Genomic DNA, 14,631 nt, shown 5'->3' on the forward strand with positions numbered 1-14,631 from the left:
CAGCTCTCTCTCCCTGGAAAAGGAAAGGTGATATATTCTGTAGAAAAAATAGTTACCAAAAGTCAGAAAGACGACAGAGAAGGAAGTAGTGTCTCAGTCCAATACTCATAATTTCCATTCCAACAAAGTGACTGGCTTTCCTAAACAACAACAACAACAACAAAAAAAAAAAAAAACAAAAACCCCAAAAAACAAATAAACAAATATATATATATATATATATATATATATATATACTGACAAGAACTTTTACTGATTTACAACTTTATGTGAAACATTTTATAAAGTTTAAATATTAAATCATCTCTTTAAAAAATGAACTTTATATTGAATTGCTCTGGAGCATTCAGAATATATTCTGACTATAAGATAATACTTACCAATAGGATCAGAGTTTTGATTCCTATTCCTCTAAGAACCATCAATGTCCTTTACCTCTATATCAAACTGACTCAGTAAAGAGATGTGTTGTGTGTCATACTGGTTCCCACTGAATTGTTTTCTCTATACTATAGTGTAAAGCCAACAACTCTTCTCATTTTAGAGCCATCCCATAAGACACACTGCTGTATTTTTGGTAATAATGCCATCAAAGATACCATGTTCCATTAGTTTTCAAGAATACACGATTCCTTAATTAACTCATGGATACAATAACTTGTGTAAATAGTCTTATTTTCCCCTTTTGTTTTGGCTGTTAGATAGCTTAATGTATAACCTGGTTTTAGTAGATGTAGGTCATGATGATCTGCATTTTAGCTCTTGGTTTCTTTTTCTCTTGACTCACATTTGATTTATCTTGTCTTGCCTGGTGCTGTTCAAATTTTTGTTTTTAAGTGAACAAGAATATTAATGGGAACATTGGTCATAAGAACAAAAAAATGGAAACAAACTCTCTGCCAACTATATCATATGTTAGAACAGTTGTCTAAAGGAAATAAAATGGATCCATATAGAATAGCACGCATATAATTTTAAAAAGATTGTTGAGTTCACTTCTCTTCCTCAGTGCTGCCTATGGAGGTAGCAACCACCTGCTATTTGGAGCCATGGCTGCCTTCAGACCCCTCAGGATGATCAAGAAGACCAAGAAGTCCATCCAGCATCAGTCAGACCAATGTCAAAACAAGTGTTAGTAGCCAGATCTTGATATTCAGCATTGGTTATGAGAGCAACAAGAAAACAAAGCAGGGCCTCCCCGGTGGCGCAGCGGTTGAGCGCTGGGTCGCGAAGCTGCCCACGCAGCCTCTGCAGTGCTGGTTCAATCCGCAGCTGCAGGGCAAGGGTCCCACATGGCGCGCAGACCCCTCCTGCTGCCCACTGCTCCCCTCAGCAGTGTATTTCGTCAGTCTACCTGTTCTGTTTCCCGCTCTGGCTCTGATGAATTCTCTCACCCTCCCACACTTCTGACTGTACCCAGTGCTTGCATAAATAAATAAATAAATCTTAAAAAAAAAAAAAAAAAAGAAAAGAAAAGAAAACAAAGCACACGCTGCTCAGTGACTTCTGGAAATTCCTGGTGCATAATGTCAAGAAACTCAAAGTGCTGCTGACATGAGACACATCTTACTACTGTGCTGAACTGGCTCACCATATCTCCAAGAACTACCATGCCATTGTGGCAAGAGCAGCCTAGCAGGCCATCAGAGTCCCCAACCCCAATGCCAGGCTGCACATCAAAGAAAACAAATAGACGGTTCATTGTAATGTGTCAATAAAATCATAAAAATAAATTTTTGAGCAAAAATGGAAGCAGCAAAAAAAAAAAAAATGGAAGCAGCAAAATTAAGTAAAAATAACAACAAAAACTCATGCCAACCAGAATAAGAGTATTAAAGGAAATGTTTATATATGTAAGCAAAGACATTAAAAATGATCTGAAAGGAAATTCAATTTTAGAGAGGGTGGCAGGGGCTGAGATTCAAGGTGGAGGTAAAAGTAATTTTATTTGTAATTTGCTAATTTTTAGAAAAGTGTATGTAGTCATGTATCATCTGTTAATTAAAAATAAAAAAATTAAATTAAAAAGTGACAGGTATCCAAGTATCAATTAGATCCTCTGTTTTCCTGACCTCCTTTTCTTTGTTAGACTTGAAACTGGCTTTACTTTTCTAATCTATAATCCCACACTATCTTCATTCCTCTGAGCAGAAAAATTATTCCCCTAATTCATAGAGAAAATAGTCATCAGAAAGGGAATAAAATATCAGTCTTTTCTCTTGTCTCCAACATCTTAGCTCTTCATCTCTTGTGTGAATTATTATCATTTGCATAGTTTTTATGTGATATTTGCTTCTTGAATCTGATTAACAAGAATGTTCCTCTTATTCCTTTTTAATATGTGATGCCATTTGTTCTAATTTATGTGTAGGAGCTTTATAGGCAGGAGTTTTCAATATGGCCCATGTAAGCTACTTGTGTGCAGAAAAAGTATCTTCAGCTTGGATTGTAAAATTCTTCATATGGAAGACTAATGAAGGAAATCTTTATATTCTGTATAAAAACAAAACAATTTATATACTGAAATCATTACTGTTAAAGGACCATTTAACCCTCTCTGATGACATATAGTCAAAGCATCTTCTTAAAGAGGAATCAGCTAGTTCTCCCCAGCTTAATATCTTCTACTAGATTACCATACTTAGAATAAAATCTAGACTTCATCTAGAAGCTCTTGCATAATCTAGCCTCTGCCTATCTCTCTAAATCATCTCTTTAATTTCAATGCCACACTGGTCTTTGAACTCTTGAAATAAACCCCTTTTCTTTCCCATCTCAGGCCTCTTGTTCCGGAATTTTCGTTCCCTCTCTCACTTCCTAATATTTGCTGATAGACTAGTGTGTGTGAAGTTAACTTCCCATGACTAGCACTTCTCATCCTTTCATTCTCAACTTACGTGACACTTCTTAGAGATGCCTGACCTGACCACACTGTTTAAAGTGTAGTTTTCTATGTTAATCTTTAGCTTTGCTCATTGTTTCCTTCACATCATTTCCCACAATTTTAAATTATTTTAATTTTTTCACTTATTGGAGTTTTGCATACCCCCCTACCAGCCCATGAGCTTCATGAAGCCAGTATCCACCCTTGTGTCCAGGACATAGTGAACATTTAATAATGGGCCTTTGTTGGCTGAATGAAAAGGAAGGAAGTCCCTCAACATCCTGTCCCTCTGCTCCCAGTCAACCTCGGGAACAGCCACTACCTCTCCCCTACCGTTCTTGGCATACCATGGAAGGAATCCTCTACCCAAGGTCATTCTCTCCCCTCTCCTAATGAAACTTATTGCATCCTTCATTCTTCCTTCTGTATCTTAAACTTTACAATCCTCTCCTATCAATACTCAAAGATATTCCCATGAAATAACCTGCCCACCAGAAACCCCCAAATTCCTTCCTCTCCGCGTCTTGGGTCGGTATGTGAATGTCCTCGTCCCCTGAGTTTCAGGACTCGGGCTACGTGTAGGCTTCAGGCTACGTGCTAGGCTCTTTCTAGGAAGCCCTTAAATGTTGGGACCCCCAACGTCCTGTTCTTTTCAACTCCCAGTGAAAAAGGGGTTTTCTTCTAGAGAATAAAATTTGGGGAGGACGGGCTCTGACAAGGGGGCGCTTAGTAATGACAATGGGTGGGGGCTGCAGAGAGGGCAGTGAGAAGCCGGAGGCCTGAGGTCGGCAACCTAGATGTCGGGAAGACGCCTAGAGCCGCTGCGACGCCGACGGCAGCGGGAGGCGCGCGCCGCAGCCCCTCCGTCTCGCGCGCAGCGGGGAGACCAGCGCCCTCCGCTCGCCGGCCCCAGTGCGCCTGCGCCGCCGTTGCCCGGCACCCGCCGGGCGAAAGGACGAGCTCGTCTGGAGGTGGCGGCCGCCGGGACTCCGGAAGCTCGCTTTTCACCCGGAAATGGTTTTTGAGGAACATGGCGTTGCTGGTGCGGGTCCTTGTGAGTGAAGCAATCACTTTCTTCTCTCGCCTGCGGGGCCCGGGGGCTGCAGTCGGAGAGGGCGGGGCGGGAAAGATTGAGGGGTGTCCTGGAGCGGAGCCTGGGCCTTCGGGGGGCTGCGCGCGCCCCCTCTGCTGGGAAACTGAGGCAGCTTCCTACCTCCCCCTGCTCCTGGCGGGGCTGTATCTGCCCGGTGTTTGATGGAGAGGGGAGAGTGACGTAGGGCATAATTTGGTGAGATTTGCTTTTTCTCAGCCAACGCCTGGGACCACTTTCCCTCAGGGAGCCGCGCACGTGGGGAGCTGCTTGGACTTTCGGGAGACCTGGATTCTAGCTCTTCTGTGACTGACGTACAGTGTGACCTTGGGCAAGTCAACTTTCGTTTCCCCAAGTGCCCAGGTGAAAAACGAGGACTTTAATCACAGCTCCTACAGATTTTGATTTTCTCTGTTTCAGAAAGAAGTAAATCAGTTCTTTAACGTACAGCTTCGTCAGATTCTGAATTTCTGTTTCAGAAAGAAGTGAATAGTTCTTAACTCTACCGTACAATTCAAGTTAAATGCGATTATACATTATTGGATGGGATACTTTCTATCGCTTGTTTTCATTTTGCCTAATACAGTGTCTGACACATTCCAAGTGTTCAGTCAGTATTTGAATGAATGACTGAAAGACTGCTGAACCTTAGCACACAGAAGGGGAACTACTGAACTTGGATTCAGTCCTGATCCTTCTAGCATACTCTCACCTCTAGGAATTAAAGGAGAAAGAGAGTGGAAGAAGGAAAGGGTTTGGAGGCTACAGAACTTAGTGCCTCATCATGGGGGATGGGAGAGTTTATAATTTTAACAAGTCTTTAATAAACTGGGTCAAGGACGTTGCTTTTCATAGCTGACACTTTCTGTTCCTGCCTCTGGCTTTCTTTCGAGTTGTTATCTTACACTTGTGTTGTCTTTTTATATATGGCTTGCTTAAGGATTGCAAGTTTACTTGTATTCCTTGCCAGCTTAGCAAAGTGCAGTGCCCTTGATTGCTGCTCAGTAAATAATTTAAAGAATAGCTCCCACTACCGTGGATTCACTGGGCAAAGTAATCATTATCAGGGCAGATATTGATTCAGACCTGAGAACTTCTGGGGGAAAAAAAACTAATTTTTTTAGTTTTTCAGATGAATATGGGGGAGGAGGGATGATGGGAAGTTTATTGGGCTGTAGATCTGAAATGAACACCCTGATTTGTCTTGAACTTTAGTGGCTCCCACAGCTGTCTTAAATATTCTTGCCCCTGAACATGGGCACTGTTAAAGTTCATTTCTTCTTACATGGTAGCATCCATGAAACCACCTCTGACTGGCCTCTATTGGTTGGATTTTTTATTCTTCTGTATATCCTTTTAATCTTTTAAGATAAAGAGCAAGTTTAGTTAAGGGAAGTCACTTTCACTTTATACTACTATTCTTTAAAAATCTTATCATATATTATAATGTAATATGTAACAAAGGAACGGAAACTCCATTAGGACTAGTTGAAAGTCGTTAGATTACTTACTTTGTAGAGGCTGTTGGGCTAGGATAGTGAAAAATTCCCAAATACAGGAAAGTACCTTTGTCTGGGAGTCTGCAGAGCCATGGTTGAAAGCTTGGGTCCATTACTTATTTTTGGTGTGTCCTTGAGCAAATCACCTAACTTCTCTGAGCCTTGAGCTTTCTCAATTAGTGATTGATAGGGTTGATCAGAGAATCAGTTGATTAAAGTGAAATTTTAATGCTGTCTTCTCTTTTAATTCAGCAACTGTTTTTGAGTGTTTACTACATTCTTGGAGCTAACCAAGGACTGAGACCTTACTCTCAATTATAATTTTATAGGAGAGACAGAAAAGAAAACTACTAATATGTACTTAAAGTGAGATAATATTCAATAGAAGTCTGTACCAGGTGCTGTGGGAGTAGAGAGGCATCTAACTTAGCTTGAGGAGAATCATGCTTTAGGGAGAGATACCTGTCCTAATTGAGAGAACACTAGATAGAGAGTGTGGAAAAGAACATAGAAGAGAAGGATTAGTTTATGCTAATTGCGCAAGACAGCCAAGGCACTGTAAGCAAATCTGTTTGGCTAGACTCAAGGGGAAATGACAGGAGAGGAAGCAGGACCTTGTGTTTCATGGTTTGGAATTTGAAGTTTATCCTGAAGGTAGGGCGAAGCTGTTAGAGTAGTTTAAGCAGGGGATGATTTTTGAAGGTTTTTGGATCCAGTGACTCTGCTTTCTTTCTTTCTTTCTTTTTTTCCTAATTTAAAATTAAAAACTGAGAAATAATTGACATACAACAAATTGTACTTATTTAATTGTAAAATTTGATTTGTCTCTTGATACAGGTGTACACCTGAAAAGTCATTATCACAATAAAAATAAGGAACATATTTTCATTTCCCAAGATTTTCTCATGCCCTTTTGCAATCCTTTTCTTCTGTTTCTCTCCCCTACCCCAGCCATCACTGACATGTGTTGACATTTCTGAAATAATTCTGTAAAACTTGTAATCTTTTTTTTTAAAAAAAGATTTATTCTATTTATTTATGCAGACAAGAGCTGGTGTGTAGGCCAGAGGTGTGGGGGTGAGAGGATTCACCAGAGACAGAGTGGGAAGCAGAACAGGGAGATCTACTGAAATACACTGCTGAGGGGAGCTGCGAGCAAGACAGGAGAGGTCTGTGGCACCATGTGGGTTAGCTCCCTGGCCAGGGATCGAACTCTCGGTACGTTGGCTGCTGATAGCTTGATAGTGCTGAGACTTAACCTCTTGCATTACCAGGGAGGCCCAATCTCCTGATTTTTGCTAAGAGGCTTTCTGTGCATGTTGGAGCACACATTTGGTCAGTCTTTTGATAGCTCTGTTTGTGAAGCAAGGGTGGACCAGAGATGAGAGTTTAGGGCATTCTCAGATCTTTCCTGTTCGTGCACATAGTGCTGCATATGTATACAGCCCTGTGCACGGCCTTCAGACACTTAGGAATTTGTTGAAACTTTTCAAAATCCCTAGAAACATTTCATTCTCCTGCTTTTCCTTTTAAGCATTTTGTTTCACCTGTTGTTTAACCCTACTGTTATCCACTGCCTCAGACAGCCACAAAGTTAAACAATTGCCTCTATTTGTTTTTAATCAGTGCTCTAGGGAAAATATTTTTTTCACACTGGATGAGTTCCAAGATAGCCTTAGAGATAGAGTCTTTCAGGGCACTACTAGATCAATCAATCAACTAATGCCAGTTCTTTGTGAATAAGGCTTTTAGGAGCCTCTACCCTATTCTGGAGTCAACTTTCTTCCAGAGAAGACTAAGCCTTTTTAGTGACTATGTTGCTACTAGAAACCAGCTCTGGGTGCCACATGTGGTTGCTACTAGGTATCTTCACTTTCAGGTCCTGTCAGGAGAAGAGTAGGAAATATGTACTTGTATAGATATACGTAAGTATGTATATAGTCAGCCTGTTGTATCTGCATCCATGGAGTCAATTAACTGAGGTGGATGGAAAATACCTACTAGGTAGTTAGGCCTCTCTGAGGGTTGTGTTTATTATAGTCAATCTTTACAGACTTTCTTCTTGTCAATATTCCCTGAAAAATACAGTTTTACAATTATTTACATTTTATTAGGTAGTGTAAGTAATCTAGACATGATTTAGAATTTATGGGGAGGGACCTCGCTGGTGGTGCAAGGGATTAAGTAAGCACAGCAGTGTGAAGCTGTCCACAGTCTCTGCAGCAAGAGTTCGATGCCCGGCCAGCCAGGGAGCTACCCACATGGCACAGCAGACCTCTCCTTTCTTGCCTGCTGCTCCCCTCAGCAGTGTATTTCAGTCAGTCTGCCTGTTCTGTTCCCCACTGTGTCTCTGGTGAATCCTCTTACTCTCCGCATCTCTGCCTGTACCCTGGCTCTTGTAGGCATAAAATAAATAAATCTTAAAAAAAAAAAAAAAAAAAAAGACCAAGTAGAGCCAGAATTACACAGAAAATTTTCATTGACATTGGAAAATTTGTGATGAAGTTCTTCAGAAAATCATCCAGGGCCTCCCCGGTGGCGCAGCGGTTGAGCGCTGGGTTGCGAAGCTGCCCGCAGCCTCTGTGGCACCGGTTCGATCCCCGGCTGCTCCCCGGCCACTGGAGGAGGATCCCACATGGTGCGCAGACCTCTCCTGCCACCCGCTGCTCCCCTCAGCAGTGTACTTCAGTCCTTCTGCCTGCTCTGCTCCCCACTCTGGCTCTGGTGAATTCTCTCACCCTCCCGCGCTTCTGACTGTACCCAGTGCATGTATAAACAAAACAAACAAATAAAATAAATAAATAAATAAATAAAAACATGCCTCTATAAAAAAAAAAAAAAAAAGAAAAGAAAATCATCCAGAAGTTTGTATTGTTCCTATATGTAATTTTCCCTTATATTTTTTTTTTCCTGCTTTGGGCCTGCAGAGGTTTCATTTTATCCCATTCTTAGTAAAGGAACATCAGCTATTGAATGACTGTGGCAAATCTGTCAGCATTAGTAAACAAAAATTAGTAACTATCTCTCAATTGAAAACCATCACAACAGATCAAACCTTAACTAAAATATTTTAAAACTTTATTTTTCATTAGAAACAAGGTAATGTGTTTTAGAATTGTGAGACACTTTTATAAAGCATCCCTAGGTTTAAAATTTTTTTTTTTTTTTAATAGAGGCATGCTTTATTTATTTGTTTGCTGGTTTGTTTGTTTTGTTTGTTTTGTTTATACATGCACTGGGTACAGTCAGAAGTGCGGGAGGGTGAGAGAATTCACCAGAGCCAGAGCAGGGAGCAGAGCAGGCAGAAGGACCGAAGTACACTGCTGAGGGGAGCAGCGGGCGGCAGGAGAGGTCTGCGCACCATGTGGGACCCTCCTCCGGTGGCCGGGGAGCAGCCGGGGATCGAACCGGCGCCGCAGAGGCTGCGGGCAGCCTCGCAACGCAGAGGCTGCGGGCAGCCTCGCAACCCAGCGCTCAACTGCTGCGCCACCGGGGAGGCCCCCTAGGTTTAAAATTTTTAATGCCTTTCTCTACTTCACCCTGCCCCTTACTGCCTATTCATGAAGAAAGGAGATTCAGAGTCAGTGAAGTATTTATTGAGTTGGACATACTGTAGTGTACATTTGTTACTGTTTTTTGTTTTGTTTTGTTTTTAGATGCTGAAAAGTAGGGGTTTTTCTTTATTTGGTAGAAGAGGCAACAAAGGCTTATAGCTCATGAACAGTATGGAGCCAAGAATCAAATCATTGCTTTCTGATTCCAAGTACATGGCTCTTCCGCAATACTGTGCTGCCTTTTAATTGGTTCAAGATTAGGTAATGAAGTGTTAGATCTAGAAAGTACAATCCTTTGGCGATATTCCCTTTACCATTTCATTCCACCAATTGGTGTGGATCCTGGAGTTGGGCTGTGTGGACTCAGATCCTAACCCAGTTGTTTATTAACTCTGTGACCTTGGGAAGTTTCACTTATCCTATCCATACCTCAGTTTATTTAGTCATATAAATGGGCTAATAACAGTATATCTAGATCATTGGGTGGTGATTGAGATTTAAATGAGTTCGTGTTTTTTTTTTTTAAAGATTTATTTATGCATACAAGAACTGGGGTACAGGCCAGAGGTGTGTGGGGTGACAGGATTCACCAGAGGCAGAGTGGGGAACAGAACAGGCAGACTGACTGAAATACACTGCTGAGGGGAGCAGCGGGTGAGACAGGAGAGGTCTGCTGCACCATGTGGGTAGCTCCCTGGCCGGGGTTTGATGAGCTCATGTATGTTACAGCACCTAGAAAACTGCCTGACACATAGTAAATGCTCATAAATATCACTGATAATTGCTATGAGGAAACTGCACATTAAAGAGGTTAAATTACTTCTAAAGATCATGTTAGAGTAGCTATGTTTCAACTAGAATTCAGATCTTAGAAGCCTAATAGTATGCTTTATACTTGGCAAAGTGTTTTCTTTTTTTTTTGGCAAAGTGTTTTCAAGCACTTTGTTTATCGAGTCCTCATTATGGTCCTATAAGGCCTATAAGTCAAGGAAGAAAAATCCACCCCCAGAGTTAATCCCTAGAATACAGATTTCCAGTGCTTAGTACATGGGCCCCATTCACATAATGGAATGTATTTCAGATTCATAAAATAAGCAGACTTCTCATTTAGCAAGACAGTCCTTTCTCCAACCTGGTCTTTAGCTTTGGCCCGCAGACCTTTCTGAGGTCAGTTAATACCAGAGGAGAACCTCAGTTTTAACAGCTGTTTAATCTCCCCTTTATCTCAGAAATCAAGTTGCTCAGTATGTGACTTTCTTCATCTTTTTGGGGATGATAGTAATCCCGCACTGTTCACTGTAAAGGGATTCTGTGAAGATCAGCTGTGTCAGTGTTTATGAAAAAACATTGTAAACTCTACTTATAAAATGTCTAAAGTCTGCTTATTTTTCTTCTCAGAGGGAGTTCATTCCCCCTGCTTGGGTCAGCTATTGCTAGAGTTCTTTTAGTCCATGAATCATTAATAGGCCAGGAGTATATCTTACTTCTTAAAGAGATGAGTGTGGGGAGTTTTGGGCCTGGTCTCATTTTGAAAATTTTCCTTTCATGTGCCTTGTTCTGCTGGTATTTCGAAACTTACATATGCTCTGTGTGTTCTATGTATGGAGTCTGATATAGATTCTTTTTTTTTTTTTTTTAATAGAGGCATGTTTTATTTATTTATTTGTTTGTTTTGTTTATACATGCACTGGGTACAGTCAGAAGTGTGGGAGGGTGAGAGAATTCACCAGAGCGGGGAGCAGAGCAGGCAGATGGACCGAAGTACACTGCTGAGGGGAGCAGCGGGCAGCAGGAGAGGTCTGTGCGCCATGTGGGACCCTCCTCCGGTGACCGGGGAGCAGCCAGGGATCGAACCGGCACTGCAGAGGCTGCGGGCAGCTTTGCAACCCAGCGCCCAACCGCTGCACCACCGGGGGGGGGGGGTCTGATATAGATTCTTGATAAATTGTTTTTTATTTCTCTAGAGGAATGGGATTAACATCTCCCAGTGGTCTCCAGTATGCAGCCGATTGGTACCCCTGTCTTCTACACAAGGGCTCTGGATCAGGGCTCTGACTGGCACTTCCCAGGTAAGGTTTATTGTTCCTTTGCTTGTTATGTTAGTGTTTATGTGCAAATACCATGTATTTATAGATTAGCAAACCAAATTGTGTGATGGAAAAAACCTCATGAGACCAATTCTAGGCCTCAGTGGGCCAGCTCTGTACTGATTTCGACAGTATGGTGTCCAGACCATTGCTTGTAAATACCCCAGCAGTGAAACTTAGCCTAGGATACTGTGCTATAGTCTGATGATTTTTACCATTGGGAGTGTTTCCAGTTATTCATCTCAGAGTTAACTTCTTTTATATATTTTTTTAAATAGTGCCTATGTGCCACTTTTTTGGGGGTGAGATGTTTCTTTTTATCCTTTTTATGAACATAAAATTAAGCAATTATTTTAGGGCTAATTTACCATTGAATGCATTATTCATTGTAATGTAGTTTGTTTTGAAAGTTTTTCTCCTGTTTTTTGTTAATGGACAAATTAGTAATAAATAAAAATCACCGTTGACCTCAAATCTGAAAACATCTGCTGGTTCTTTTCTGGTCTTTATATAGTGTATTAATTTTTTCCTTTGACACCTTAACAAATATTCTGAAATGTCTGATGCCATTTCACTTACTAGAGCAGACTTTATTCAGGTTGTTTATTAAATAAATAAACGATAAATAAATCCCTAGGAAGGTTTTGGGGAGGCAAATTTTCTCTTCTAGGTTTGTTGACTGGTGTAAATTAAATTGACATAAGACAGGTTAGTGGGAGAAAAACACATTTAATTTTGTATGTAAGGGAGCTCCACAGACATACAAAAAGCAGCCAGGTATCAAAGGAGAAGTAGACAATTCACAGGAAGATTGAGAAGACCAAATGTTTGGCAAATAGATGCTGCCCTGTCATGCAGATTAGTCTTTCTGGTGTAAAAGTTGTCTCTGGTAGTAGCTGAATTCCTGTTCTAGGCCCACTACTAAATGCTTTCCGGTAGTTAAGGAAGAGGTAAAAATCTTTTCCTGAATCTCCTTGGATCTTAATTGTCATTAGCTCAAAACAACCCATATACCAAAGTAGCATATTGGGGTGGCATTTTTTTTTTCCCCTCAAAGGTAAACCTGAGTTAAAGGATAAGAGCAATTTCTCTCTGCAAAAGTTGTTTCAATTTATACTGCCACTGGGAATGTATGTATAACTACATTCTAAATTAGATGTTTCTCAAAATTTTAAACTACTTCAGTAGAGAAGTGTTACCTTTTTTAACTTGGTATTTCTTTTCTTTTTTTTTTTTTTTAAAGATTTATTTATTTATTTATTTATTTATTTATACACATACTGGGTACAGTCAGAAGCGTGGGAGGGTGAGAGAATTCACCAGAGCCAGAGCGGGGAACAGAACAGGTAGACTGACGAAATGCACTGCTGAGGGGAGCAGCGGGCGGCAGGAGAGGTCTGCGCGCCATGTGGGACCCTCGCCCGGTGGCTGGGGATGGAACCTGCGCTGCAGAGGCTGCTGCTGCCCAGTAATCAACCGTTGCGCCACCCGGGAGGCCTGACTTGGTATTTCTTGATCATGGTTAAGCGTTTTTTCTATTTACTGGATATATTCTGGTTTTTGAAAATCTGTCATTTCTCCATGTATCTTATGAGAATTCATTTTTCTTGCCAATTTATATGTGGATCCTTTCGGTAGTCATTTTTATTTTTTGTATTTGATATAATTAAAGATTATTTTTGATAGCTATATATTATAAATATAACTTAGGTAACATAATATATTAAAAATAAATTTTAAGGGCCTCCCCTGGTGGCGCAGCGGTTGAGTGCTGGGCTGTGAGGCTGCCCGCAGCCTCTGCAGCGCCGGTTCGTTCCCCGGCTGCCGGCAAGGGTCCCACCAAAAAAAAAAAAAAAAAAAAATTAAATGTATAGTACTTCCCTCCAACTAGTGTGCAAATCTTATCCTTCTGAGGACATGTCTTATTAGTCCCTGTATTTCCTGGGCTTCTCACTAAGCTTGGCATAGAGTAGGTACTATATGTTTGTAGAATAAATGAAGAATATGCCCTTGCAGAAGAGTCATCTGTTTTGGGTAGCAATGCAACTATTTCTTTTTAGGGTTGTGCTATGTTCTGTTACTTTTTGTGCATTAGAAAATTTTAGTAGATTTTGTCATATAAATCATTGGTTATTTGTGTGTACACAGATATGAAGTGGGGGGAAGTTATTATATGAACCTTTGACATGTATTTCGTTCTTTGAATCAACAACGTTTTTTTATTTTATTTATTTATTTATTTGTTTGTTTGTTTGTTTGTTTATACATGCACTGGGTACAGTCAGAAGCGCGGGAGGGTGAGAGAATTCACCAGAGCCAGAGCGGGGAGCAGAGCAGGCAGAAGGACTGAAGTACACTGCTGAGGGGAGCAGCGGGCGGCAGGAGAGGTCTGCACGCCATGTGGGATCCTCCTCCTGTGGCCGGGGAGCAGGCGGGGATCGAACCGGCGCCGCAGAGGCTGCGGGCAGCTTCGCAACCCAGCGTTCAACCGCTGCGCCACCGGGGAGGCCCTCAACAACGATTTTTTGAGTACCTAGTGTATTTAGCAAAGCATTCATATAAATAAATTAAGGTGGTTTATCTCATGCTGACAAAATGTAGTTTTAGCCAATGTAAATAAACTAGACATTTTGTCATGTTGACTTATATCTCTTTTCATCTTTGAGATCTTTTGATTGGAAATCTCAGCTTCAGAATGACCTCCTTTGGTACATGTCTGACAGGGAGGCTGATTTGTCTCAGAATGAGGAAGAACTTTGCTTATTGGACTTATAGTGTAGTAAACTTGTGGTTTGCATTTTAACATAGTAAATTTACTAGAAATAGCCAGGCCATAGTTGGATGACTGTATATCAATGGCATGACATTTAAGAATCCGTCATTGGATGATGGTAGTATCAGATGCTCTCCAAGGTAATGTTCAGTGCTACAATTCTGTTATTTTCAAAAAGCTAGGGACATTGTATTCTCATCTCTGTCTTTCCTAAAAAACCTCTTGAAGTTCTGTCATACTTTGATGTATCTGCTTTAAAAATTGTTAATTTTGAAATAATATTGGACTTATATAGAGAAGTTGTAAAAATAGCTTCCCTCATTCATATAGCTTTTCCTTGTATTAATATTTTACTTAACCATAATGCAATTTTTTAAAAGATTTATTTATTTATATATATAAAAGCTGGGGTATAGCCAGAGGTATGGTGGGTGAGAGGATTCACAGAGACAGACTGGGGAACAGAACAGGCAGACTGACTGAAATACACTGCTGAGGGGAGCAGCGGGTGAGACAGGAGAGGCCTACCTCACCATGTGGATTGCTCCCTGGCTGACCTGGGATCGAACTCATGCTTCAGAGGCTGCGGATTGCTTCATCATGCGGGAGGCCCCCCGATTGTAATTAACTTTTGTTGTAAATGAATACATAACATTAAAGTTACCACTTGAACCATATTTAAATATACAGTTCAGTTGTATACAACAGATTGTTGTATAACAGATCTCTAGAACTTTTTCATCT

The 14,631-nt window shown here is 40.9% G+C and overlaps 1 protein-coding gene across 2 annotated transcripts in view; it reads left to right on the plus strand.

The window, feature by feature from the left end:
- Positions 1 to 3,822: 3,822 nt before the first annotated feature.
- The window catches only part of LOC119233700 (ubiquinol-cytochrome-c reductase complex assembly factor 1), a 114,549-nt gene continuing 103,740 nt past the window's right edge, over positions 3,823 to 14,631 (plus strand). For both annotated transcript variants that reach the window (XM_037496268.2, XM_037496277.2), the window contains exons 1-2: positions 3,823 to 3,938; positions 10,992 to 11,096. In XM_037496268.2, coding sequence (XP_037352165.1) covers positions 3,915 to 3,938; positions 10,992 to 11,096 — 129 coding nt within the window. In that variant the 5' untranslated portion in view covers positions 3,823 to 3,914. The remainder of the gene's footprint in view (positions 3,939 to 10,991; positions 11,097 to 14,631) is intronic.

Source organism: Talpa occidentalis, unplaced genomic scaffold, assembly GCF_014898055.3.
Source record: "Talpa occidentalis isolate TD23 unplaced genomic scaffold, MPIMG_talOcc4v2.1 talOcc4.10, whole genome shotgun sequence".
Lineage (NCBI taxonomy): Eukaryota > Metazoa > Chordata > Mammalia > Eulipotyphla > Talpidae > Talpa > Talpa occidentalis.